A 27,858-nucleotide genomic window follows, 5' to 3' on the forward strand; every position below is an offset into this window, starting at 1 on the left:
GTTAATGAAAAATATCTGTTTGTTTTTATCATTTTTTTCTTTAGCACGTGTTATAAAGCAATCTAAGTTTTAAAAGTAATTACTGGATCCTCATCTATTTTTATAGCTAAAAGTATAGTTTTAAGATAATATATTCTAATAAAAATATATAGTACAGGACCTGAATTTTCATTAAAAAATCCTTGGATATGTACATAGAATGGTAAACCCAGGAAAAGGTAACATGCTAAATGTTCTATGGGCTCAGTTTGAATACAAAGAGTAACTCCTCTTAGCTATGTCCTCAAACCAGACATTCTCTGTATTTACATATTGAGTAAGTATTCTGAAAATAATTATGTGTTCTGGAATATCCTGAACTTTCAGTAATAAATTTTATCATTTAAAACATTGTATTTATAATATATATTTTAGTTTAGTACTTCCATGTATAAAAATTACTTTAGTAAGGCTTCCTAGTTCTTGCTTATTTTCATTAATTATTCTCACAATTAAATTGTAAAACAAGTACATTCACTGGCTGAGCTAGCTGCAGACATTTCCTCTGGTCTAATATGCACATTCACAATGTTATTTTTATCTCTCTTTCTGTCCCTCTTTTATTTGTACTTCTGTGCTTTTGTTATTCTATCCTTGAACTTACCCTCATTTTTTCCTTTACTGATTTATGTTTGTTCATTTTTTTTAAAGTTGGCTCATTTCATTTCATTTTTATTATATAATCTTGACTCTTTCAGTAAATATTAATGAACAAATGGTATGTATCCACACAGAAAGATTTAAGAAAAACAAATACCCAGACTGCATTTATTTATAAATCATTGGAGAGACAAACATGTAAACAGTGACACATATTAGCTCTCACATATCTGTGTAAGTGCTATAGTGGGAGAATGATGAGAGAATAAATGGACCAGCCTAACCTTACTCTCACCTCATTTTAAAAAAACACCAAGTGAAAACAGAATTCTGCCTTCTATCAACTACCTACATATATAATATATATCTATGTTAAATACATGCTTAAGGGGCCGGGCGGTGGCACTAAAGGTAAGGTGCCTGCCTTACCTGTGCTAGCCTAGGACGGACCGCGGTTCGATCCCCCGGCGTCCCATATGGTCCCCCAAGCCAGGAGCGACTTCTGAGCGCATAGCCAGGAGTAACCCCTGAGCGTCACCGGGTGTGGCCCAAAAACCAAAAATAAATAAATAAATAAATAAATAAATAAATAAATACATGCTTAAAATTCATATGGTTTGTTATGCAAGTTTAGATATATACATAATCAGAAAAGATGGTCACCTAATACATGTTTACTAATCGATTTACTTTATTTGACACTTATTACAACATTGAACTTAAATTACTTAGATTTTGGTTTATTCTTTATACTTTCCCACGGCCTCATTTCCCAGTTGCTCAAGAAGAGATATCATGTAATGTTAGATGTTGACCAGGATTCAATTCCTCACACTCCATATGGTGTGCCAAGTACTGTCAAGAGTGATCCCTGCTACATGTGCCCCCCTCCCTCGATTTTTAAAAAATAAATACTGGTAAAATACCTTTTTTGTATGAATGTAACATAATATGTAAAAAACTATCCATGATCAGATTATAACACAATTTTATAGAAGTATATTATTTTCTGCTACATGACGGGTTTTGCCCTACATGTTTCTTCTGTGTAAAGCCCTGGTGGTCCCAAACACTGCTGTCTCAACACTACCCAGTCTAAATCATCAGGCCAACACTACTAAGCATTGCAGGGAATGGCCCTGAAGAGAAGTAAATAAACAACAAAACCAGTCTAAGATCCAAGGACACTCCATAAGATGAAACAATATAATACAAAGAGTAAAGTTGAGAACACAAAAAATGTGGGGGAAAAATACATGTGGCATTTACATCTGTACTTTTTGTATAAGCTCTAGAGTATTTCTGTTTACCTATAACTCTACACTGATTGTGGTCAAACTCAATATGATTTATATACTGTGGCCTAGCAATAGAACTCTTAGTAGAGCACTATCACATATACTGCACATGTGCAAGTCAGTGGAGAAACCTTCTTCCATAATCACTTCCAGGTCCTCACCATAACCTCCAAGATAGCTCTGTTTGATCATAGAGGCAGAAAGGTAGAGCATGGCAATACTCTTGGATCAAGTTCCAGTGACCCAAACCTGCTAATGTTACTTCAACTTTCTGCTCTCATTATGTTTCGAACTGAACCTCAAGGCCATATCTACTTGGAAGAAATGGCCATGGCAATAAATGCTGAAGAATGTGTCTTACCTGAAAAGAGAAATGAAAGATGTTGAACAACTAACAGTACATACCACAAACATACTGAAAGTAATTCTAACTGCTCCTTTTGTTCAGTATATGCACTTGAAATCCCTTGATATTAGTGTTTTTTAATTAATAGTTTTTTGTTAATAAAGACATAATTCCATAAGCAAATTGTTTATGACATTATTAGTTGAGTGAGTTCTTGAAGAACAGAAGCATTTTTATAAGCAGTTACTGAATATAGATTTTTTATTTATTTCTTCCTTTTCTAGGACGGACTTACAATGACCTGAACCAGTATCCTGTGTTTCCATGGGTGTTAACCAACTATGAATCAGAAGAATTGGACTTGACTCTTCCAGGAAACTTCAGGGATCTATCAAAGGTACCTCATAAATAGAAGTCAATCTATTTCACAAAACTACATATTCAAAACCTCTACTACTAGAGTTGTACACTATTATATATGTGTATATTTAAATTTATATATAGATAGTAATTGTGATAAAACCTTCTTATGCATTAGACTCTTCTTTTATTTTCTCTCACACACACACACACACACACCCTTCTCCTTTTGTATCAGCATCTATCTCAGCATTCCATCAGATCTTAGAGTTAATATAGAGAGGACCCAGAAACTAGCTCAAGGGTAGGGAACATGCCTTTCATGCATTAGGCCCCAAGTTGGGTCCTCAGCATCATATGTTTTCCTACCTTAGACACAGGTAGAGAAAGCTCTGATGATGTCAGAGCAGTGCTGGAGAGCTTCCCCTTTTGTATTAACCTATAAGATGATAAATTAGTTCTAACATCAATGAAATAAATTGGATATTTTGAAAATCTTGTTTTCTAATGATTTTTGTACAGATATTCTTGAGTTTGTAGCCCATTGTAAGAAGTTTCTATTAAGAAATTCAATAAGCATGGAAACAATATAAGAGTAATTTATTAAGACATCAGGAGGTTTTAACTTGCTAGCATTTTTCTACATGGTAGTTTGATAGAATATAAAAACAAATTGATAAAACATATAACAACATTAGAATAAAGATCCATTTTTTTAAATATAATTTTTATTTTGATCATAGTGGTTTACATGTTGTTGACAATAATATTTTAGTTAAATATTTACATAACATCTGGGGGGATTCCCATCACCAAATTGTCCTCCCTACACCTCCGTTTTTGTCCTATCTCCCATATCCTCTTCCCTCACCCCCAGGGCTGCTATAATATGTGGCCCCCTATGTACCTATCCTACTACATAGTAGTCTTGCATCTGGTTGGTCTAGGTGTCTCCCTAATTTCCCCCTCTAACTGGGAGGCAGGCCTCCCAGTTAAATTTGTGTGGTTTGGTTTGAAGAAGAGAAAAGTAGTAAACTGGGATAAAAGTCTAATACTCCGAAAGTGGGCAGAGTCCTTCTAGAGGCTCTTATCATCGATTTGAGGGGTGAAGGAGGAAAAAGAAAATGAAACATTCCATCAGTACAAAAAAAAACCAGAACAAACAAAACAAAACAAACAAACAAACAAACAACAAAAAAAACCGCCATGGTCTTGAGATAAGAAACATGACATAGCCCATAAAGAAAGAAAAGAAAAGAAGAGAAAAAAATAGGTATATCTGGGGACAACAGCTTCAATAATCACACCCAAACAGAGAAATCGGCCAAAAATAGTTAGGTAAGTAAAAATAATAATAATAATAATAATAATAATAATAATAAATGAAGGTAAAAAATAATATATAAAAAGTAAACAATGTTTTGTGCTTTTTTTTTTCCCCTCCTGCCCTGGCACAATAAATATTGGGGTCATTTGAGAAGGAATTCACTTGGCCTAGGAGTTATGGGTTTCTCCGTCCTTGGAGTATATTGTCATGGGATCAACTATAGACTCTGTTCAGGATAAAGATCCATTTTTTTGATGAGCTGTGGGTATGAGTTCAAATATTCATAATAAAGAATTGCATGCTTTTAAAAGTATATTAGCAATATTTAGCAAAAAAATTGCTAAACATGTTAGCAAATACTTTACAATGTGACTTTCATTATCTGACATATTTTATGACCATATATTTAAAAATTGGGATAGTTTTAAGAATAGTTGAGTAAAATTTCTTTTTTTTTCTTTTATAAAATCTTTACTTAAGCATCATAATTACAAGCATGATTGTAGTTGGGTTTCAGTCATAAACAGAACACCCCCTTCACCAGTGCAACCTTCCCACCATCAATGCCCCCCTGAGTCAAACTTCTTAAGAGTACTTGAGCATGAACTCCCCATAGGATTGAATTTCCATTAAAGTTTTAATTATAAATGTTGGCTTCACATTTTTGGTAACTATTTGGTTTTCATATGTGCTATGACTATATATGTAATGTGACAAAATGAATGACTCAAAGAATGAATAGAAGAAACTTTAAGCTACCTTTAAATATAATCTCTTAGTTGATTTACAAGAAAAATGGACTTCTGATTTAAAAGAATAACCTCAATAGTATTAATTTATACAATTTCAATACTATATATTTTAATATATATATCATATTATACTATATATTTTAATATATATATATATCATATTATGTACCTAATGGTGAAATGACTTTTAAGGTACTATAATTGCAAGGGAATACTACCAATAATGAAGTATTATTGCAGTTAATAGATAACCAGAAAAGAATGAATATTTGTAGTTATCAAAAGTATTTGAGGTTATATGGCTAAAATAATGTTGATGTTGTATGTTAATGTTACTGCAGCAGCAACATCACCAAAGTGCTGAAGAACCTCTTGTACTATTCTTATGTCACATTAGTCTGTATCTTCCTGACCATGAGTCTCCCACCACTTAGTAACCTCAATGGCAATACTCTTGGATCAAGTTCCAGTGAGCCAAACCTTGAACTTAGAGTTCAAGGACTTAGTATCATTGTATGATACTATGAACCTGTTAATATGAATAAAATAATTTAATTATTCATGAATAGACAAGAGAGTAACATAATGAATGAAATGAGTATGAGCGACAGTTATAGAACATTCACACTTATCTGTGGGATATAAGAATAGTTATAGAATAGGGCCATAGAGATAGCATGGAGGTAAGGTGGTTCGAATCCCGGCATCCCATATGATCCCCCGAGCCTGCCAGGAGCGATTTCTGAGCGTATAGCCAGAAGTAATCCCTGTTCACTGCCAGGTGTGACACAAAAACAAAAACAAAAACAAAAACAAAACAAAACAAAACAAAAAAAGAATAGAAAAAGAGAGAGAGAAGAAGGGAGGGAGGGAGGGAAGGAGGACGGAAGGAAGAAAGGGAGAGAGGGAGGGAGGGAGGGAGGGAGGGAGGGAGGAAGGAAGGAAGAGGAAGGAGGAAGGAAGGAAGGAAGGAAGGAAAGAAGGAAGGAAGGAAGGAAGGAAGGAAGGAAGGAAGGAAGGAAGGAAGGAAGGAGGGAAGGAAGGAAGGAAGGAAGGAAGGGAGGAAGGAGGGAGGGAGGGAGGGAGGGAAGGAAGGAAGGAAGGAAGGAAGGAAGGAAGGAAGGAAGGAAGGAAGGAAGGAAGGAAGGAAGGAAGGAAGGAAGGAAGGAAGGAAGGAAGGAGAAAGAGAAATAAATTTTAATACCATGCACAAAAGTCAAATAAAAATGGATTAAAGACCTGATGCCCAGTCTTTACCATAAAATCTATGAGAAAAATGTAGGCAGAACACTCCTTGATACTGAAACTAAAGGTATTTCAGGAATGAAACATCACTGGGCAAGGAAATGGAAGCAAAGATAAACCCAACAATAAATATTTTTGTAACCACAGTGCATAAATAAAACAAGTAAAAAAAGAAGATAACCAAATGGTGCTACATTAAAGGAATACTAAGAATACTAAGACTACCACAGAATCAGAGAAACTATTCACCCAATATCCATCAGAGAAGGGGCTGATATCTTAGATGTACAAGGTACTGACAGAGATTAACAAGGGAAAAATATTTAATCCCATCTAAAAAATTGGGAGAAGAAATGAACAGACATTTCCTCAAAGAAGAAATACAAATGGCCAAAAGACACATGAAAATATGCTCAAGACTAGCAAAGCAATTCCTTTGCTTTGTTTTATTATATAACTAAAACATATGAGTGAGATTATATGGAATTTGTACTTCTCCCTAATTTATTTCACTTAACATATTCCTAAACTTCATCCATATTGAATCAAAGAATGAGATTTTATCTTTTCTTATTGCTCAGTTGTATATATCCATTGCATATAAAACACAACTTTTTTATTCATATACTGTTGGCATTATGTTGCTTCTAGATCCTGGCTAAATAATGCTGCAGTGAACATAGGTGTGCATATTTCTTTTCATGTTAATGACAGTATTTGGGGGATACATGCTAAGGAATGAAAACTTTGGGTGTAGGAGCTCTATTCTTACTGTTTGAGGAGTCTTCTGTTTTGTTTTGTTTTTATAGAGGTTCAGCCTCTATAAAGCAACACAGTCTCATCTACATTGAATAAGAGTCCTCTTTTGATTACATCCCCACCTTTTTATTCGTGGGTGTTTCTGTTCTTTCGTGTTATGTTGTTTTCTTTTGGGCACATGTGACTGTACACAGGGCTTACTCATGGCCTTTGGAGCCCATGTGGGATGCCGAATATCAAACCCAGTTTAGCAACCTGAAAAGCAAGCTCCCTATGTACTATATTGTATGTATTATGTACTACTATATAATATATGTAGTATTGCTCTGCTCCCATATTCTTTCTTTTTTTTCCCCATTGGTACTCATCTACCAGGCTAGTACTTCAGTGCTACGGCTTAAGTGTGCACTACTGCTTAGGCTCTCAGGGTCCTCCTGATGCAGCTCCCAATCACCAGCTCTTACTCTGAACAGTATCCCTATCCTTCCATTCTTTCTGAGATGGGCCATTCTCATGGGTGAGATATCTTGTTTTGATTTTGATTTGCATTTCCTTGATAACAAGTGACATTTCCTCCCTGTCTTCTTCGAAGAAGTCTATCTCCTCTTCGCATTTTTTGACCAAACCCAGTATTGTGCAGGACCTACTTCTGGCTCTATGCTCATGACAGGATCAAGAGACCATAAGCAGTGTCAGGTCAGCCACATATAGGACTAGCACCCTACCTGCTATATTATGACATTTTTTTTTGATGGCTGCATTTCTGTCATACAATGTTCCAATAACCATTTCAACAGTGTTCATTTCTTACCACCAATACTTCCAGTTTCCCTAGCTCCCTGTATCCCTTCTATGGCAGTTGCTTCTCTAGCTGTGTGTCTCTCTCTCCTTCTCTCTCTCTCCTTCCTTTCTTCCTTTTAGTACCATGGTTTATAATACTGTTACTGAAAGGATATCATGTATATCACTTTATCTCCTTTCAGCACTTAGGCATTATCCAGAGTGATCATTTCCAGCTATTATTGTCATGGTGGTTTCTTATCTGTCCTAACTAGTGCACAGCTCACCATTAAAATCTTCATAAAAATACAGATATGAAAAAGTTTTCCACATAATTAATCATCAGAGATATGTAAATCAAAATAATATTTTGATAATATATTCTTCTCCCTAATTTATTTCACTTAACATATCCCTAAAACTTTATCCATGCTGAATCAAAGAATTGAATTGGTTGAATGAATTCAACCAATTCAATTCAAAACTTTATCCATGTTCAATCAAAATTATTCTCACAGTATTTTTTTTTGGTAATTTTGGGGAGGTCACACACGGCAGCATTCAGGGGTTACTCCTGGTTCCCAGAGGTCTCAAATTCAATTTACCTGTGGGCCACAGGAGGCAAAGGGGTGATCCTTGAATGCAAAGTTACTAGTAAGCCTTGAACATTGAGGGGGTGTGACCCAAACAACTAAAACAAAACAAAACAAAAAAAAGATTCCTCTAGGGCAGGGCCACAAAATGTTGTACAGAGAGCTGCTTGCGGCCCACGGGCTGCGAGTTTGAGACCCCAGGCTATCTCTCCAGCCCCAAAATAATTTTTATATCCCTCTCTGTTTTAAAAAGCTAAGAAACTGAAATATATAATCTCTAAAATTTGGAAATCTCTTTAGTTTTACAAAACACTGACTTCATGAAATTATATGGTATGTCAATCAATGTTATTGAGTTAGAATGTCAAACAAAGGGGCCAGAGCGGTGGTGCAGCAGTAGGGTGTTTGCCTTACACACAGCTGATCTAGGATGGACCGTGCTTCGATCCCCTGGTACCCCATATAGTCCCCGAAGCCAGGATCAATTTCTGAGCCAGGAGTAACACCTGAGTGTCACCAGGTGTGGCCCCAAAACCAAAGACAGAGAGAAAGAAAGAGACAGAGACGAGAGAGAGAGAGAGAGAGAGAGAGAGAGAGAGAGAGAGAGAGAGAGAGAGAGAGAGAGGGAGAGGGAGAGGGAGAGAGAGAATTTCAAACAAATCAATTCTAGTAAACTTCAAAATAAATTACTATGATTACGTGGAGGGGTTGTTAGTTTTGGAAGTTTCGTGTATATCCTACATTGAAGTCAGGATGGTGCGTAGTGTCGTCTAATTTTAACTCACAAAGAGCAATGCAGAAAGCCCTGTCCAGAATGCAGGCCGTTGTTGTTATTGTTTAAATCTTCTCAGTTTTAATGGAAGACTCTTGAGTAAATAAGTGTCAGAGCAGCAGTAGGGTCTTCCCTGGTAGAGAATTGATTCCAGGTGATGTCATAGATAATTTTGGATGTTTCATATATGGTTCAGTGGTGAATGGAGAATACCCAAACCTCTGAAGCCTGTGCCAGGTCAGCATGTCAATGTTCAGGGTGTAAGGTCCCATTGCACCACAGGATTTCTGTGTTCCTATCTCTATTAGATAAAAACTTATTTGTATGTATAATATTTTCCATTTTAATGTGCCCATGCAAACGAGGAATAATGCCACCTGGCGTTATCTATGCATAAGGGGGCCGCAAGAACAAGTCCAACAATCCCCATGACCTGGTTCAAACATAAGCATTAAACTGAAGGACTCTTTCACCAAAATTCCTTATAGAAGAGTTCACAAAGAGAAAAGAAGATTAAAAAGTGGGGAAAATAAACAATCTAACTTATTTAAAATGTTATTTCTAATTCTAGTCCATATTACTGAACAGTTGGAGTACTCATTTGATTAGAAATTATATGTTCGGGGCCGGGAAGGTGGCGCTAGAGGTAAGGTGTCTGCCTTGCAAGCACTAGCATAGGGCGGACCGCAGTTCGATCCCCCGGCGTCCCATATGGTCCCCCCAAGCCAGGGGCGATTTCTGAGCGCATAGCCAGGAGTAACCTCTGAGCATCAAATGGGTGTGGCCCAAAAACCAAAAAAAAAAGAAAAAATCATATGTTCATGATACATTAACAAAGATTATTTTTATGTAATTTTGATATGATGTATTGCAAGGTATATTTGTCATTGATGTATCATTTTTAATATTTTGCAAACAGCAGGAATAGGGATATTTTTCTCTTATTACCAAATTTTTCATATGACACTGTGATCTAGCGATGAGATCTATGTTAAAATGGGGTATATTATTTTATTAATTACATAAACTATTTTCTTAAATTACAGTGGTTACATGGCCTTGACATGAAATATATGTCCTTTGCTCATTAAAGTGTAAATGATATTTTCTTATTTCCCAGCCATGCCCTCTGATGAATGAAATAGTTTCATCACAAAAGCAAGTCCAGCTAATCGTGACATGCATGTAAGACTTTACATGCACACATACCCATTCATTGAGTTGAAAAAATATATTTTGTTAACAAAACTTGTTTGACTGACAGATGATGATAAGCATAACAATTTCCCCAAATTATTATGCCATTTAAAAGAAGGAAGTGATAATGCCTTGAGGCTTCAGAATGTGATCATGCAAATGGGTGCAGTGAAGCGTGAGCTCTATTCAACTATCCACCCTTGATATTGCCAAATGTCTGTATACCACATGGAGAAGGATTTTACACCAAGGTGTGGAATGCTTAATTTAGCAACGTAGTGAAAGTTTCTACAGGTATTTTTATCTGTCTTTATATATTCATCTAATATAATAAACTTTCGTTTGTATTTAAAGTATTTTCAAAAAACAAAAGATAAATTTATCTTTGAGATGCCCTGCACTTTCAGGAGTGCCTTGCTATGGACAGTCTTGACAGGTATGAGCAGGAAGACAGGAAAAATGCTTTGAGTCAGTGTCTCCGCTCCTCTAAAGACTCATCATGCAACTTATATACATCTATTGGAGATACTCAAAATCCTATAAATCCCAGTTCAGCTTTGGCTGGAAGATATTCTTTCTTCACAACACAATTTATTATATTTGCACTTTTACCCATATAAATATAAATGCATATAATTATAGATAGTAAAATACAAATCTTAACACTTCCTTTTATTTATATTTTTATATATATAAATATATATATTTTTGTTTTTCTGTTGGTACCACACCTGTGCCCACGCTTACTTCTGGATCTAAGCTCAAGGATTCACCCTAGTGGGCTCAGAGGACCATATAAAGGGATCAGAATAGAATCTTTCATAAAATCTCTCTGCCCACACTTCCTTTTATTAATGCTTCATTACTTCAGGTTCATTTAAGAATAATTAAGAAATTATATAATAATTAGGTTAAGATATAATTTTTGAGGAAAGGTCATATTAAGTACTGTAAGAGGGGTACAAATAAAAATTAAAAGGAAGGGTTCTATCCTTTTCCCTCCTTTATGAGAACAAAATTTTCTCTCTTTTGTTTTTGTTTATTTTTTCAGCCACACCCAGTGAGACTCAGGGGTTTTCCTGGCTCTGCGCTCAGAAATCGCTCCTGGCTTGGGGGACCATATGGGATGCTAGGGATTGAATCGAGGTCCATCCTGGGTCAGCCATGTGCAAGGCAAACCCCTACCTCTGTGCTATCATTCCAGCCTCAATTTTCTCACATTTTATGAGTACAAATAAGTGAAATAAAATTATCCATATCTGTGGGAATAACCTCCAAAATAAGCATCCCTAAAAGGGACATACTTTGGATTTGAAAATGTCATTATTTTTGTACTTTCTTTTCTTTAATTTTCTATAATTGAATCACTATGAGATACAGTTACAAAGTTGTTTCTGATTTTCAGTCATACAATGCCAACCACCCATCCTTTTACCAGTGTTCATTTTCTGTTATCAATGTCCTCAGTTTCCTTCCCAGCATCCTCTCCTGCCTTCTCTCCTGCCTTGCTCTATGGTAGATAGGCAGATACTTTTTCTTCTCCCTCCTTATCTTTCTATCTCCCTCCCTCCTTATATCTCTCTTCCTCTCTCTCTTTTGCTCGCCTGCACTCACTCCCTTTCATTTTTCTTTTAAACAATGTGGTTTGTAATAGTTTTACTGAAAGAATATAATGTATATTATATTTACTTACTTATTACACCCAGTTCTTGTCCAGAGAGATAATTTTCAATTATCATTGTTATACTGTCCCTTATCTGCCCTAACTCATTTCCCCACTATTTTTGGCAAGTTTTCTACCCTGAACTGGTTGTCCTGGAACTCATCTCTATTTTATTTGGGAATTATTACCATACTATTTTTTATTTTTCATGAGTGTCATCATTTAATAGTTATCCCATTCCCTCTGACTAATATTACTCTGCATAATTCTCTCCATATTCATCTATGTATAAGTAATTTTGAAGACCATTTTTTTTTCTAGCAGCTGCATAGTATTCCATTGTATAGTGTATCACAGTTTCTTTATCACCATCTGTTCTCAGAAACTTAGGTTGTCTCCAAGTTATGGCTACTGTGCATAGTGCTGCAATAAATATAGGAATGCAAAAGGCTTTTCTGCAGTTTTTTGTCTCGTAGGGTATATTCCCAGGAGTTATATTGATGGTTTATATGAAAACTCAATCAATTTCTAAGTGTTAGGGTTTTTTTGTTTTTGTTTTTGTTTTTGTTTTTTTTGAGGACTATTGATTCTATATTCTTTTCCAAAAAGGCTGGACCAATCAACATTTCCACCAGCAGCAATTAAGAGTCCCTTTCTTTGTTTAAATAAAGATTAAAAAAAAATAAGAGTCCCTTTCTCTCGGCATCAGTGCCAGCACAGGTTGTTTTTCTTTGTGATGAGAGCCAGTGTATGGTGTAAGTTATATCTCATTGTTTTGATTTGCATCTCACTGATGATTAGTGATGTGGGGCATTTTCTCATGTGCCTTTTGGCCATCTATATTTTTTCTTTGAGGAAATGTCTGTTCTTTTCTTCTCCCCAGTCTTGGATGGGGTCATTTTTTTTTCATGATAACTCTACCAGTGCTTTACTAAGTTAATAACTTATATTAACTCCTTATCAGATAGGGGTTGGGTGAATAGTTTTTCCAATTCTATGGATAGTCTTGGTATTCTAGTCACTGTTTCCTTTAAGGTGCAAAGCTTCTTAGTTTATGTAGCCTCATTTGTTTTTCTTTTTCCACTTGGTTGGTCAGTGATGTTTCATCTTTGAAGATGCATTTAGCTTCAGTGTCGGAGAGTTCTGCTTATGTTTTCCTCTTTGTACCTTATGGTTTCAGATCTGAAATCAATGTCTTTAATCCATTTTTGACTTTTGTACATGGCATTAAAGAGAGGTCTGAGTTCATTTTTTTGCATGTAGCTGATCGGTTTTTCCAACACCACTGTTGAAGATGCTTTCCTTGCTCTACTTTGTGTTGCCTTCTATTTTATCAAAAATTGACCTATCATATACCTGGGGGTCTGTCTCAGAAAAGTTAAATCTGTTCCATTGGTCTATCTTTATTACAATAAATCTTTATTACAATAGCATGCTAGTTTAATTACTACTACTTTGAAGTACAGTTTGAAGTTGGGAAAAGTAATAATCCCATTTTATTTTTCCCAAGGATTGCTTTAGCAATTTATGGAGGTCTAATGTTTCACATGAATTACTGAAGTGTTTGATCTACTTCTTTTAAAAATCGTGGATATCAAAAAAATCATGGATATCCTTATAGGATTACATTAAATCTGTACAGTGATTTGGGAAGTATTGCTTTTTTAATTATGCTAATCTTACCAAACCATGATCAGGGAGTGTGTTTCCATTTCCTTGTATCTTCTTATATTTCTTGAAGACTATTTTGTAATTTTCTTTGTATAGGCTTTTTTTCTTTGGTTTTTGGGTCATCCCCAGCAGTGCTAAGGGGTTACTCCTGGCTCTATGCTCAGAAATCGCTTCTGGCAGGCTCAGGGGACCATATGGAATGCCAGGATTCGAACCACTGTCCTTCTGCATGCAAGGCAAACACCTTACCTCCATGCTATCTCTGCAGCCCACTTTGTATATGTTTTTATGTTATTTTCTTTTTGTAACCTACTCCCTACCCCCTTTAATGTTATTTTCTAAGTAAAAATATTTTTTAATTTGTAAATAGTTTACATTTGCTCAATGTACTAGATGTTATGATTAGTAGCACTTTCAATATTTTAATTTTACTAAATTTTAAAATAAATTAAGGATCAGAATTTATTCATAGTACTTTAATATAAAAGTTTCCTATTTATCAAAATACCATAATCACATTAATAACTTTGTAATCATTCCCCGTATTATTCCACACTATGTCCTAATCATGCTTTCTCAGATATCTCAAGTATGTCTTTAAAAATAGGTTCTTTTGAGTCGGAAATTATTTGAGGTTTACACAAATACATCTTTATCTTGTGTTTCTTAAGTGCCATTTTAAGCTCAACTATGCCCTTACTACCAGCTATCACTTTTTCCATTATATATAGACACACACATATATGTGTATATATACAAGAGAATTTGCTAGTGTCCTATCAAATGTAGCTTCTCACCTTTTGATATATTTTTTATTCTTTATTTAGTCATTCATTTTGTTTTAATATGTGGTGATTCCAATATCAGGAAAACCATAACAGCAAAACTTTACTTGGAAATACCTTGACTTTACAGTTGGCTAAAATATAGTCAAACTTACTTTGAAAGATGTTTCTGGGTCACATAGTTTAAAAAGAGAACTAAAAGTTCATATTTAAGTTGATTCAAATCCTTCATATGACAGTAAAACTGAAAAAACATTAAAGTCTTCATTATTTTCACTCTCCAAAGGTGTCAGCAAAACTAGAACTTTTATTATAGTTTTGTGTATATGCTTCAGAATCTTTCAATGAGCCTTTAAACAAAAGTACATGCTTAAATAATTTTAGAAAAATTTTATGAAATTATTCAAACCTTTTTTCTATTGTAATATAGACCTAATCATCTACATTGCATATAAATACACTTCTCCCCCAAAAAAGAAATCTTTGGATCACTTCTTAAAGCCTAGCACAGTCCTTGTTTCTTTTCTAGTTTCAATCACTGAGTGACTTAACTACACTAAACATAAGCTGTATTTCATCGACATGGTCTACAAAACTGATGTGCCTCTATCTACATTTTATAAAACTATTTCACCTCCATGATCTACAAAACTGATATGCATCTTATAAAATCTTTTTCTTATCTACTACGCTATGCTTTAATCACAGTCTTTTGGCTTTAGCTCATGTCAGATGACTCGGCTCCTCCTGCTCTCTCTAATATGTGTCCCTTGCTAATTCTTAACATATCACTTTCAACCCTTGTACTATCATTATCATCTGTAGTGAATTTTCTTACTTCTGAATTTTCTGTGACTGGCTTTTGAGTTGCTTCTATCCTATTACTTTGATTTAATTGACATAATACTTGTCTCATTTCTTTTCTTATTTGCTTAATATTTGGCAATGATAATTTGTTTCTGCCTCTGGAGACAACAAACAACACATCCATAAACATGCATAGCTGGACTGCAGATACATACATAATACACATTTGAAAACAAACTTCATGTGAACAGCTGTTTTATCTTATTTAGGAGACTAAAATAATTTGTGACACATAGCAGGCACTCTTTTGGTAAGAATAAATTCATCCTGAAATATTTTTAAGCTAACCTTGTATAGTTGCATAGTAGATATCATATATCATATTTTATTTAACAAGTTCTATATTAGACATTTAGACTCCTTCCAGTTTGAAGTTTTTGCCTTGGTTTTTGTCATTTTAAGAAATACTGAGGGTCTAGAGCAATAGCACATCATAGGGTGCTTGTCCTGCATGCAATCAACCTGAGCTCAATCTTGACATTCCATATGTGCCCCTAAGCACCTCCAGAAGTGAGTGACCCCTGAGTATGAGTGGGTGTGGCCAAAAAAGAAAAAGAAAGAGAATAAAGAAGGAAATAATGAAAGGAAGGAAGAAGAAGAAAAAAGGAAGGAAGGAAGGAAGGAAGGAAGGAAGGAAGGAAGGAAGGAAGGAAGGAAGGAAGGAAGGAAGGAAGGAAGGAAGGAAGGAAGGAAGGAAGGAAGGAAGGAAGAGAAAAAGAAGAGAATGAAGAGGGGCCAGGGAGATAGCACAGCGGTAGGCTGTTTACCTTGCATGCAGAAGGACAGTGGTTCAAATCCCGGCATCCCATATGGTCCCCCGAGCCTGCCAGGAGCGATTTCTGAGCATAGAGCCAGAAGTAACCCCTGAGCACTGCCAGTTGTGACCCAAAAACAAAAACAGAAACAAGAAGGAAGGAAGATAGGAAGGAAGAGAAGGAAGGAGAAAGAAAGAGAAATAAATTTTAATATCATGCACAAAAGTCAAATAAAAATGGATTAAAGACCTGATGCCCAGTCTTTACCATAAGATCTATGAGAAAAATATAGGCAGAACACTCCTTGATACTGAAACTAAAGGCATTTCTGGGATGAAACACCACTGGGCAAGGAAATGGAAGCAAAGATATACCCAACAATAAATATTTTTGTAATCACAGTGCATAAATAAAACAAGTAAAAAAAGAAGATAACCAAATGGTGCTACATTAAAGGAAATGGTGACTGGAATACTAGGACTACCACAGAATCGGAGAAACTATTCACCCAATACCCATCAGCGAAGGGGCTGATATCTTAAGATGTGTACAAGGTACTGACAGAGATTAACAACGAAAAACATCTAACCCCATCCAAAAAATGGGGAGAAGAAATGAACAGACATTTCCACAAAGGAGAAATACAAGTGGCCAAAAGGCATATGAGCATATGCTCCACATCATTAATTCGTCTCACACCACAGAGACTAGCATACATTACAGTGAACAAACCAACCTGTGCTGGCACTATGAAGAGAGAAAGGACTCTCAATTGCTGCTGCTGGGAATGTTGACTGGTTTTTTCTTTTAGGAAAACAATATAGATATTCCTTAAAAAAAAAAAAAAGAGAGAACCTATAAATTGAACTTATGCATGATCCAGCAATACCACATCTAGGATTATACCCTAGAAGCCCAAAAATGGGGAGGGGCAAAAAATCCCTCTGCCTTGTCTTTGTTCATTGCATCACTAGCCATTGCAACAATAGTCGTAAAATAAGTAGCTAAAGAAATTATGGTACATCTGCACAATGGATATACACACTATACAGCTCTTAATGAAAAATGAAGTTCTAAAATGTTTATACATGGATGGATCTGGAGATTATTATGCTGAGCAAAATGAGTCAGAGGGAGAGGAATAAGCACAAAATAAATGCACACCTTTTTTGCAGTATCACAAGACAGTATAGTAATAATTCCCAAAGATAATAGACATAAAGACCAAGAGAACCTGTCTGTGGTAGGAAGTTTGCTATTAATAGTGGGGAGAGTGCAGTTAAAGAAGGGAAGGCACTACTATGACAATCATATTTGGAAATGATTACTCTGGACAATAACTGGGGTGTTGAGATAAAATAATATCCAAGATATCCTTTGGTAACAATAATGCAAGGAACTGTGTGTAAAAGGAAAGAAAGAGAAAAATAATTTCTGCCTCAGAGGCAGGAAGCAGGAAAGACAGAAGGAAAACTGAGACCATTGGTGGAGGGAAATGTGGAGTTTATAAAATTCACTTCTCATTGCCTTAAATAAAAAATTGACAAAACATGAATTTAGCTAGTTACTAATGCAGATTTTAATGCAATTCAGCTATTCTCTACAAAATTTTATGCTGTAAAAGACAAGTTAAATGACTTGTAAAACTTGAATGAAGCAAGTAGTTAAGAATAAGGTTGAAAAGGATTAGAGGAAACCCCAGAAAATTTTTTGAAGACAACCTGACTAAACAATAACAAATCAAATAATTTCTTGGGAGTTGTGTACATATTTTATTCATGTAAAATAAAATACAAAGTATAAAATATTTTAAATGCTTTGAAAAATGTAATAATAAGTTTAAATGAAGATCTACATATTTTAAATAGCATAAATACGTTAGTAATCTTTAATAGAACAGTTAAATTTAAATTTAATTATACAACTCAAATGTACTACACTCTACAATTAGTTTACCTCCCAGATTTTCAGTATTAATATTTTATCTAAAATTTAAAGAAATAATAGTACCTTTACATGTATAAAAATATTTGAGAATTAAGAGATTGAACCAATATAAAATTGAAATAATAGAAAATTATATAAATATGTTTTCAACAGTTTTAAAGATTATGTTATTCAATTTTTGTTAAGTTATAATTAAGTTAAATAAAAATTCACACACTATGCAAATAATTTTAATATTCAAAATATGAATCCATGCAAATAGGAGTCTATTATGGAAATTCTAACAGACTGTTAACTGCTGACATCATTCTGTTCTTTGAATTAGTCCCTTGTGACCAAAAGAAAAAGCTCACAAGCAATTTATAAATGAATCTTTTTCTCTTGTGTATCATTATTTGTCCCATTGAAACACTAATTTTCTACTACTTTTCTTGTTAAAATTATGCCTTGGGGGAACTTTATATTTAACTAGTAATATTAAATTTTGAAATAAAGGACTTATATATCATACTTAGTATTAATCTTTTATTTTCTCTATAAGCATTTTGTATAGTATGCAATCTAAAGCAAAATAACAGTGCTATTAGGTTTTATGAGTGGACTCCTTGTAACATTTAACCAAAATCAAACAAAAACTTAAGCTAAGATAGTTTGCTATTTGAAATCATAGAGGTTGTTTATGAATATATGTACTAAGAAATTTGAAACAGGAGGCCAGAACTATAGGAAAGTAGGTAGGATGTTTGCCCTGCATGCGACCAACTTGGGTTCTATTCCCTGCATCCCATATTGTCCTCTGACTACTGCCAAAAATGACCCCTGAGCACAGAACCAGAAGTAACCCCTGAGTACCTTTGGGTATGACCCAAAACCAAAAAAATATTTTTAAACAGTAACCACTTAACACATTTTGGTTTACTAGATATATATATATTTTATATTTGGAAAAATTTAGTGTAAGATTTATTATAGGACTTTCCCTTATACATAGAAGTGTATTAATACAACTAGGGAAGATTTAAGGACTATAGCAGTTGCTTTCTAAGAGTCTTGAGCTGCCTACGTTACTTCTATCAGCCTTAGTTATTTTTTATAACTTGAAAAAGATTTATGTTCCATCAGTGTAATAAAGAATGGTCCTGACATTGCAACAGGAATTGCATGTTGGTGCAATTTGGATAGCATGTAATTTAGACAAGGGTTACTCCTAATATCTTGATACATGATCATCTGCAACACTTTCTCTTCATTGAATATCTTATGCAAATACTCAGTTTGATTGTTGTATTAGGCAGTAAAATTTCATAAAACACTGATTCTTAACAGTTTAAAAACACTCCTCTGCTATTTGCTGAAAAGTTTTAGTAAAATAATAAAAACTTTGTAAATATAAACCATCAAGTTATTTTTAGCAAGTATAAGAACAATATAGAATTAAAACCCAAATTAGACTTTCTGAAAATATAGAATAATTTATACTTTGTGGTTAAAAATACTAATAGTGCATATGAACAGAATAAAGAGTTATACCATTGATGTAATTTAATAATATATAAACTATTATTTTAATTGCTCTTTTGTTGTTGTTTTAATAGCCAATTGGTGCATTGAACCCAAAGAGAGCCGTGTTTTATGCAGAGCGCTATGAGACATGGGAAGATGAACAAAGTCCACCCTACCACTACAATACTCATTATTCAACAGCAACATCAACCTTATCCTGGCTTGTTCGGATTGTGAGTATCTTTATTAAATTAGACAGTACTTTTTAAGACTTTTTTTTTTTCAGAGAATACACACACACAGGTGTTTAGGAGGATCTGTTCCTGCCTCTGCTCAGGAGTGTCTCCTGATAGTGCCTCTGATCTGAAACAGGTTGCATTGGTTATGACACAGCACTTTAGTCCCTGTATTGTCTTTGTCTCTCTGGTTCAAGATCTTAAACTTTTATAATGTGTTATTAGTTTTTCTGAAATAATACTGAATGCTTCTGTATTGACACTTTAGCCGCAGATTAAAACAAAACACAAATATTTACTGGTCAGGATTTAAAAGACTAGCATCACCAACAGGCAGGTAAGAAAATGGGAAAATAAATAAATCCAATTCTTTAATTGCAGAAGTAGTAAGTTTATAAAGCCAAATTCCCTGTCATTACTGCCTGTGGACTCAGCTGGAATATGAAGCAGAACTATTTTTTAAAAACATCAACCAAATATGGGGCTGGAGCAGTGGTGCAAACAGTAGAGCATTTGCCTTGTACATGCTGACCTAGGACCTAGGTTCAATCCCCCAGCGACCCATATGGTCCCCTAAGCCAGGAGTGATTTCTGAGTGCATAGCCAGGAGTTATCCCTGAGCATCACCTGGTGTAGCCCAAACACCCCCCCCCCAATAATAATAAAATCAGCCAAAGCTGTAAAACAGAAACCTAGAAAAAGGATGCCAATAAAGTTAAATTTTTGCTTACTTTTTAAGAGCTCTAGGAAGCCAAAGCCAAACTACTTACAGGGGCCAATGTCTTAAAGCAACAGGGCCTGTGTGCCTTAGTGTCTTATCTAGTTACTTCACCATAATCAGAAGGACTTTTAAGATTATTAGAAATGAAGATTTTTACAAAGCATTTATTTATTTTTTTTTTTTTGTGGTTTTTGGGTCACACCCGGCAGTGCTCAGGGGTTATTCCTGGCTCCAGGCTCAGAAATTGCTCCTGGCAGGCACGGGGGACCATATGGGACGCCGGGATTCGAACCGATGACCTCCTGCATGAAAGGCAAACGCCTTACCTCCATGCTATCTCTCCGGCATTTAAACCAAAAACACTGGTTCAGCATGACCTTTCAATTTTATCTCAGGATTCAGTGGGACAGGCTTGGCTACAGTAACCCAATGACTAGTGGAAGAAAGGAATGGTGGATGTGGGAGGTGAAATCAGTATTCTATGGTTAAAAGTGATTATTTTTTGGAAAGAAAAAAAATTACCAAGTGTATTATTCTGAAAAGTGAATGAGAATGTGTTTTGAAATGTGTGAAGAGTCCCTTTTTATGATCTAATTAGTCTGATGTCAGATATGTATGGCATATATTAAGTGGAAGTCCTTAAAAATACTTATCAATATCTTGGGGCTGGAGAGATAGCATGGAGATAAAGTGTTTGCTTTGCCTGCAGAAGAACAGTGGTTCAAATCCCGGCACTCCATATGGTCCCCTGAGCGCTGCCTGGTGTGACCCAAAAACAAAACAAAAAAAAATACTTATCAATCAAATCAAGATTTGATTTCATGTTCCTTTTTACCTGCCTGATAAACTAAAAATACTCAAGTCGGGCTGGAGCAATAGCGCAGTGGTAGGGCGTTTGCCTTGGATGCAGCTGACCCAGGACAGACCTCGGTTTAATTTCCAGTGTCCTATGTGGTCCCCCAAGCCAAGAGCAATTTTGAGCACATAGCCAGGAGTAACCCCCTAAGCATCACTGGGTATGGCCCAAAAACAGAACAACAAAAAAAAAACCCTCAAATCATAAATCACAATTGATCCTTACTTTAGATCCTTAATTTAATTTTATTTTCTGGTGAGACAATATTAAGAATTTGCATTATAAACCCATAATGCAGTGGATTTCAGGATTGCATAATTCCTATGGAATGGCATATCCTGTATATCCTGTATATGCCCTTCTAACAGCAATGGTGCAAAATGGAAATAGAATTTGTACTGCTTACAAGGAGGTTTAAATGTCTAGTAGCCACAGTAAGGGTTTTTGAAAGGTGAAATTTTAACATATTTAATAAAGGTATTTGCTAACTCAGTATATTCTGAATGTTATAATTTGTAATTAATATAAAATTGTTAAAGAGATACTTTATACTTGGAAAACATAAGTCTTTGGATTTAAAATATATTTTTTTATTTACAGTACATTTTAAAGTTGCAATTTCTGAAGTTACTCAATGGATAACTAGTGGCTACTGTACTGGACAGAACAAGCTATAACTTTGTTTAGTAGGAAATGCACATAGCCAGCACATATTTTATGGGTATGCACTTACTTATCCAAGCAGCTAATTTAAATATAATGATAATGTTCTAATTGCTTTCTAATCATTTAACTTAATGACCTTAATAATTTCATAAATCCAACCCCAAGGAATTTATAAAGTAGAAGAAATTACATTAAAATATATGTCTCTAAGACTGAATTTATACAAACAAATTACAGATTAAATAAAACTCTGCCCTTTGCCTTTCAGAAAGTCTTTCAGATCAAGAGCCCTTAAATTTTTAACTATATTCAGTTAGCATATTTAGTGTGATATTGATTATAATTGCTTCAACAGGATAATGAATTTTATGTTCAAATAAATCTGTTACTTGAAATTAAACATTATTTAGACACATTTCCAGTGAAATCTAAAATATAAGACTCTGAAAAGACTGTTCATTGATTGGTGCCATAAGACAAGTGATAAACTATTAGAGTCTGTCTGGAATAATACTGGCTAGAATAGAAAGACATGTTTTACTTTCAGTTATCTTATTTTAAATCTTACCCAGATATACTCTCAGAAGTAATTAGATGGCAACCTAAACATAATTCAGTATACTCAGTCTAACTATTCAAAACTCACATGTAATCTCTCTCATATGCCATCTATATAAAAAACATCGTAAAGGAATAACAAATCCTGAAAGACAATAGAAGTGAAGAGCAAGAAAACTGTTTTCAGTAGAAAGTTTGCCACTAGATTATAGGTAGGGGACATAAATTAGGGATGGAAACACAAGGGCAATGGAGGGGGGGGGGGTTTGATGGCTCTAGATGCAGACTAAGGTACTGAAAGGAAATTTCGGACATTGTTGAAGGGAAGTAGACAGTGGTGAAGCTGTTGGTGTTGTAATATTGTGTGCCAGGAGCTTAATAATGAGTACTGTAATTCACAGTGATTAGAAATTAAAAATTTCTAAAAATACACTTGTAAATAAGAACACACAAGTCAATAAGTTAAATGGCTTGTACAATTAAGGTTATTTGTAAATAGGGTGTTTGAAGGGCAGAGTAGGTCATACCTGGCTATCCTCAGAGTATCATATGTGATGCCAGGGGTCAGACCACCATTGACTACATGTAAGACAAGCATCTTAACTGTTGTAGTAGCTCTCTAGCTCTAAGAACTAGGGTTTTATTAATTTGATAGTGACTGGGGCTAGAGCAGTAGGACAGCAGGAAGGGTTCAGGTGCTTGCCTTGCATGCAGCTGAACTAGGTTTCATCAAATGCATCCCATACGATCTCCTGAGCCCTGTCAGAGTGATTCCTGAGCACCAAAGGATATGGCCCCAAAACAAAACAAAACAAAACAAAATCTGGAAATGCTCAGATAAATTATATTTATTTGAAAGCTTCTAAAAAACCTATTGAAAATTTATCTTTAAATATACATATATTTCTTTTTTTTTTTTTTTTTTTTTGGTTTTTGGGCCACACCCGGCAGTGCTCAGGGGTTACTCCTGGCTGTCTGCTCAGAAATAGCTCCTGGCAGGCACGGGGGACCATATGGGACACCGGGATTCGAACCAACCACCTTTGGTCCTGGATCGGCTGCTTGCAAGGCAAACACCACTGTGCTATCTCTCCGGGCCCAAATATACATATATTTCTTATGCACAAATGGAATCACATTGGGAGGCATACCCAGCAGCACTGAGGGTTTACTCCTGGTTATGCATTCAGAAATTACACTTGGCATGCTCAGAGAACCATATGGAATTCTGGGTATCAAACCCAGCTTCATCACATACAAGGCTAATGCCCTACCCACTGAGTTATCACTCCAGCCTCATGGAATTGTTATGTATCTCATCTTCCACAGCATCAAGTCTATTCTCAGCTTCTGATACCCTGTCCCAGAGCTTAGCCATTTTGTCATTCACTTCGTTTACTGACTTTTTCAGGCCTGTTAGTTGACATGTTATTTCAGTTTGGAGTTTTGTGATTTCTGTCTTCATATTTTCTTGGTTCTTATTAGTGTTCTGTTCAACTCGATCCATGGTTTCTTTCAGTTCGTTGAGGATCTTCCATATTGCTAGTCTAAAGTCCTTATCTGAGAGGTTAATTAGTTGGTTGGTCATTATCTGGTCATCAGAATTGTCATCTTCATTCTCTAGTCTGATGTTGGCCTGCATTGTTTTCCCATTCTCACACTTGTATTGTGGGTTTTTCTACGTGTTGTGGTGGTATTCATTGGCTATATGATTCAGGCAGCACACTCCTCTGGCTCGCCCTTTCTGGATGGGCTGACTTGCCTCTAAGGGAGGGGAGTCCTCCATGGATGAAGCCTCACACTGGATCAAATCTTAGGCCCGAGCATGCAACAGAGAAAACAATCCAGAAAGAAATGCTTGCTTCTGTGATCCAGCACAGTTCTTAGTGTGATTTTTTCTTCTTGTTGGAATGGTGTTCTTTTCTTAGAAAGAGCGCACGCCTGCGTAGTTTCCCTATGCAGCCGTGCTCTGCTGGAGCCTCTTTTCGGCCCGCTCCCAAGAGGTTCACGCAAGAGGACAGTAGACAGATACACAGAGGCAGCACTCACAGTTTTTCACAGTCAGGCCCCACTGGGCAGGCGTAGTTTCGTGGATTTTCCCAGCCTGATGTCACAAACAGGGGACCCGGCTTCTGCAAAGCTTAGCCGGTTTTTATGTTCTGGAGTCCCGCCCTGAAAATGGCCTCTAGGAGAGCGAGTTTTCTGGAGCCTCTTTTCGGCTCACTCCCAAGAGGCTCACGCAAGAGGACAGTAGACAGATACACAGAGGCAGCACTCACAGTTTTTCACAGTCGCGCCCCACTGGGCAGGCGTAGTTTCCTGGATTTTCCCAGCGTGATGTCATAAACAGGGGACCCGGCTTCTGCAAAGCTTAGCCGGTTTTTATGTTCTCAGCCAGCCATTTCTTACTCACTCACTCGCTCACTGGGTAGCTTCAGAATGTAGTTTTTGGGGGGTTCACTTCCCAGGGCTCTGAGGAGAGCTTTAAGAATTCATGAAGGACAGACAAGCACTAGGAAGGGATTTTTGTATTCTTTTTTGTGTGTGTGTGTTCCTAGGGTATATTCCTAGGAGTGGTATAGCTGGATCTTATGGGAGCTCGATTTCCAGTTTTTGGAGGAATCTCCATATTGCTTTCCATAAAGGTTGAACTAGATGGCATTCCCACCAGCAGTGGATAAGAGTTCCTTTCTCTCCAGATCCCTGTCAACACTGCTTGTTCTCATTCTTTGTGATGTGTGCCAATCTCTGTGGTGTGAAGTGGTACCTCATAGTTCTTTTGATTTGAATCTCCCTGATGATTAGTGGTGTGGAGCATTTTTCATGTGTCTTTTGGCCATTTGTATTTCTTCTATATCTGTCTGTCAATTCCTTCTCCCCATTTTTTGATAAGATTATATGATTTTTTCTTGTAGAGTTCTGTCAGTGCCTTGTATATTTTGGAGATTAGCCCCTTATCTGCTGGGTATTGGGTGAATAGTTTCTCCCACTCAGTGGGTGGTGGCTCTTGTATCCTGGGCACTATTTCCTTTGAGGTGCAGAAGCTTCTCAGCTTAATATATTCCCATCTGTTAATCTCTGCTTTCACTTGCTTGGAGAGTGCAGTCCTCCTTGAATATGCCTGTAGTCTCAATATCCTGGAGTGTTTTGCTTACATGTTGTTCTATATATCTTATGGTTTCGGGTCTGATATCGAGGTCTTTAATCCATTTGGATTTTACCTTCGTACATGATGTGAACTGGGGCATAAGTTCAATTTTTTTGCAAGTGGCTAACCAGTTGTGCCAACACCACTTGTTGAAGAGGCTTTATTTGCTCCATTTAGGATTTCTTGCTCCTTTATCAAAAATTAGATGTATTATATGTCTGGGGAACATTCTCTGAGAATTCAATCCTATTCCACTGATCTGAAGGCCTGGCTTTATTCCAATATCATGCTGTTTTGATAACTATTGCTTTGTAGTACAGTTTAAAGTTAGGGAAAGTAATTCCTCCCATATTCTTTTTCCCAATTATTGCTTTAGCTATTCTGGGTGTTTATTATTGCAAATGAATTTCAAAAGTGCATGATACACTTCTTTGAAGAATGTCACGGGTATTTTTAGAGGGATCGCATTAAATCTGTACAATGTTTTGGGGAGTATTGCCATTTTGATGATGTTAATCCTGCCAATCCATGAACAGGATATGCGTTTCCATTTCCACATGTTCTCTCTTATTTCTTGAAGCAGAATTTTATAGTTTCCTTTGTACAGGTCCTTCACATTTTTTGTCAATACTTGAGTTTGTGTGGCATTATTGTGTATGGGGTTGTTTTCTTAATGTCCATTTCCTCCTTATTACTATTGGTGTATAGAAAGGTCAGTGGTTTTTGTGTATTAAATTTGTAGCCTGCCACCTTGCTATATGAATCTACTGTTTCTAGAAACTTTTTGGTAGAGTCTTTAGGGTTTTCTAAGTAGAGTATCATGTCATCTTCAAACAGCGAGAGCTTGACTTCTTCCTTTCCTATCTGGATTCCCTTGATATCTTTTTCTTGCCTAATCGCTATAGCAAGTACTTCCAATGCTATGTTGAATAGGAGTGGTGAGAGAGGATAGCCTTGTCTTGTACCAGAATATAGAGGGAAGGCTTTTAGTTTTTTTCCATTGAGGATAATATTTGCCACTGGCTTGTGGTAGATGGCTTTAACTATATTGAGAAAGTTCCTTTCATTCCCATCTTGCTGAGAGTTTTGATCAAGAATGGGTGTTGGACCTTATCAAATGCTTTCTCTGAGTCTTTTGATATGTTCATGTGATTTTTATTTTTCATGTTGTTGATGTTGTGTATTAAGTTGATAGATTTACGGAAGTTAAACCATCCTTGCATTCTTGGGACGAAACCTACATAATCGTAGAGGATGATCTTCTTAATGAGGCATTGAATCCTATTTGCCAGGATTTTGTTATGGATCTTTGCATCTGCATTCATCAGCAATATTTGGTCTGTAATTTTCTTTTTTCATAGCATCTCTGTCCGGTTTAGGTATCAAGGTGATGCTGGCTTCATAAAAGCTATTTCGAAGTGTTCCTCTTTTTTTGATTTCATGAGTCTTGCCAGGATTGGTAGTAGTTCCTCTTGGAAAGTTTGAAAGAATTCATTAGTGAATCCATCTGGGCCTGGGCTTTTCTTTTTGGTCAGATATTTGATTACTGATTTAATTTCACCAATAGTGATGGGGGTGTTTAGATATGCTACATCCTCTTCATTCAACTGTGGAAGACTATAAGAGTCCAAGAATTTATCCATTTCTTCCAGGTTCTCATTTTTAGTGGCATAGAGTTTCTCAAAGTAGTTTCTGATTACCCTTTGAATCTCTGCCATATCAGTACTGATCTCTCCTTTTTTATTCCTAATATGCGTTATCAAGTTATTTCTCTCTCTTTCTTTGTTAGTTTTGCAAGTGGTCTATCAATCTTGTTTATTTTTTCGAAGAACCAACTATTGCTTTCATTGATTTTTCGGATTGTTTTTTTGGGTTTCCACTTTGTTGATTTCTGCTCTCAACTTTGTTTTCCTTCTGTCTCTCTATATTTGGTTCTTTTTTTTTTTTTTTTTTTGAGCACTTTTTAATTCTATGAGCTGCATCATTAAGCTATTCAGGCAGGCCCCTTCTTCCTTCCTGATGTGTGCTTGCAAAGCTATAAATTTTTCTCTCAGTACTGCTTTAGCATAAGTTCTGTACCATAAGTTCTGATAGTTTGTGTCTTTATTATCATTTGTTTCCAGGAAAGTTTTGATTTCCTCTTTGATTTCATCTCGGACCCACTGTTTATTCAGTATGAGGCTGTTTAACTTCCAGGTGTTAAAGTTTTTCTTCTGTGTCCCTTTGGAATTCACAAATAATTTCAGAACCTTGTGGTCAGTGAAGATAGCCTGCAAAATTTTTATCCTTTTGATATTATGGAGGTATGTTTTATGTGCTAGCATGTAGTCTTATCCTGAAGAATGTCCTATGTACATTGGAGAAAAATGTGTATCCAGGTTTCTGAGGATGGAGTTATATATGTGTGTACTAGG

General features: G+C 35.8%; 1 protein-coding gene across 2 annotated transcripts in view; it reads left to right on the forward strand.

The window, feature by feature from the left end:
* Positions 1–27,858, forward strand: part of NBEA (neurobeachin) — a 697,365-nt gene that overhangs the window by 545,965 nt on the left and 123,542 nt on the right. For both annotated transcript variants that reach the window (XM_049778738.1, XM_049778739.1), the window contains 2 exons: positions 2,568–2,680; positions 19,352–19,492. In XM_049778738.1, the coding sequence (XP_049634695.1) occupies positions 2,568–2,680; positions 19,352–19,492 (254 nt within the window). The remainder of the gene's footprint in view (positions 1–2,567; positions 2,681–19,351; positions 19,493–27,858) is intronic.

The sequence above is a fragment of the Suncus etruscus genome, chromosome 8, assembly GCF_024139225.1.
Source record: "Suncus etruscus isolate mSunEtr1 chromosome 8, mSunEtr1.pri.cur, whole genome shotgun sequence".
Taxonomy (NCBI): Eukaryota; Metazoa; Chordata; class Mammalia; order Eulipotyphla; family Soricidae; genus Suncus; species Suncus etruscus.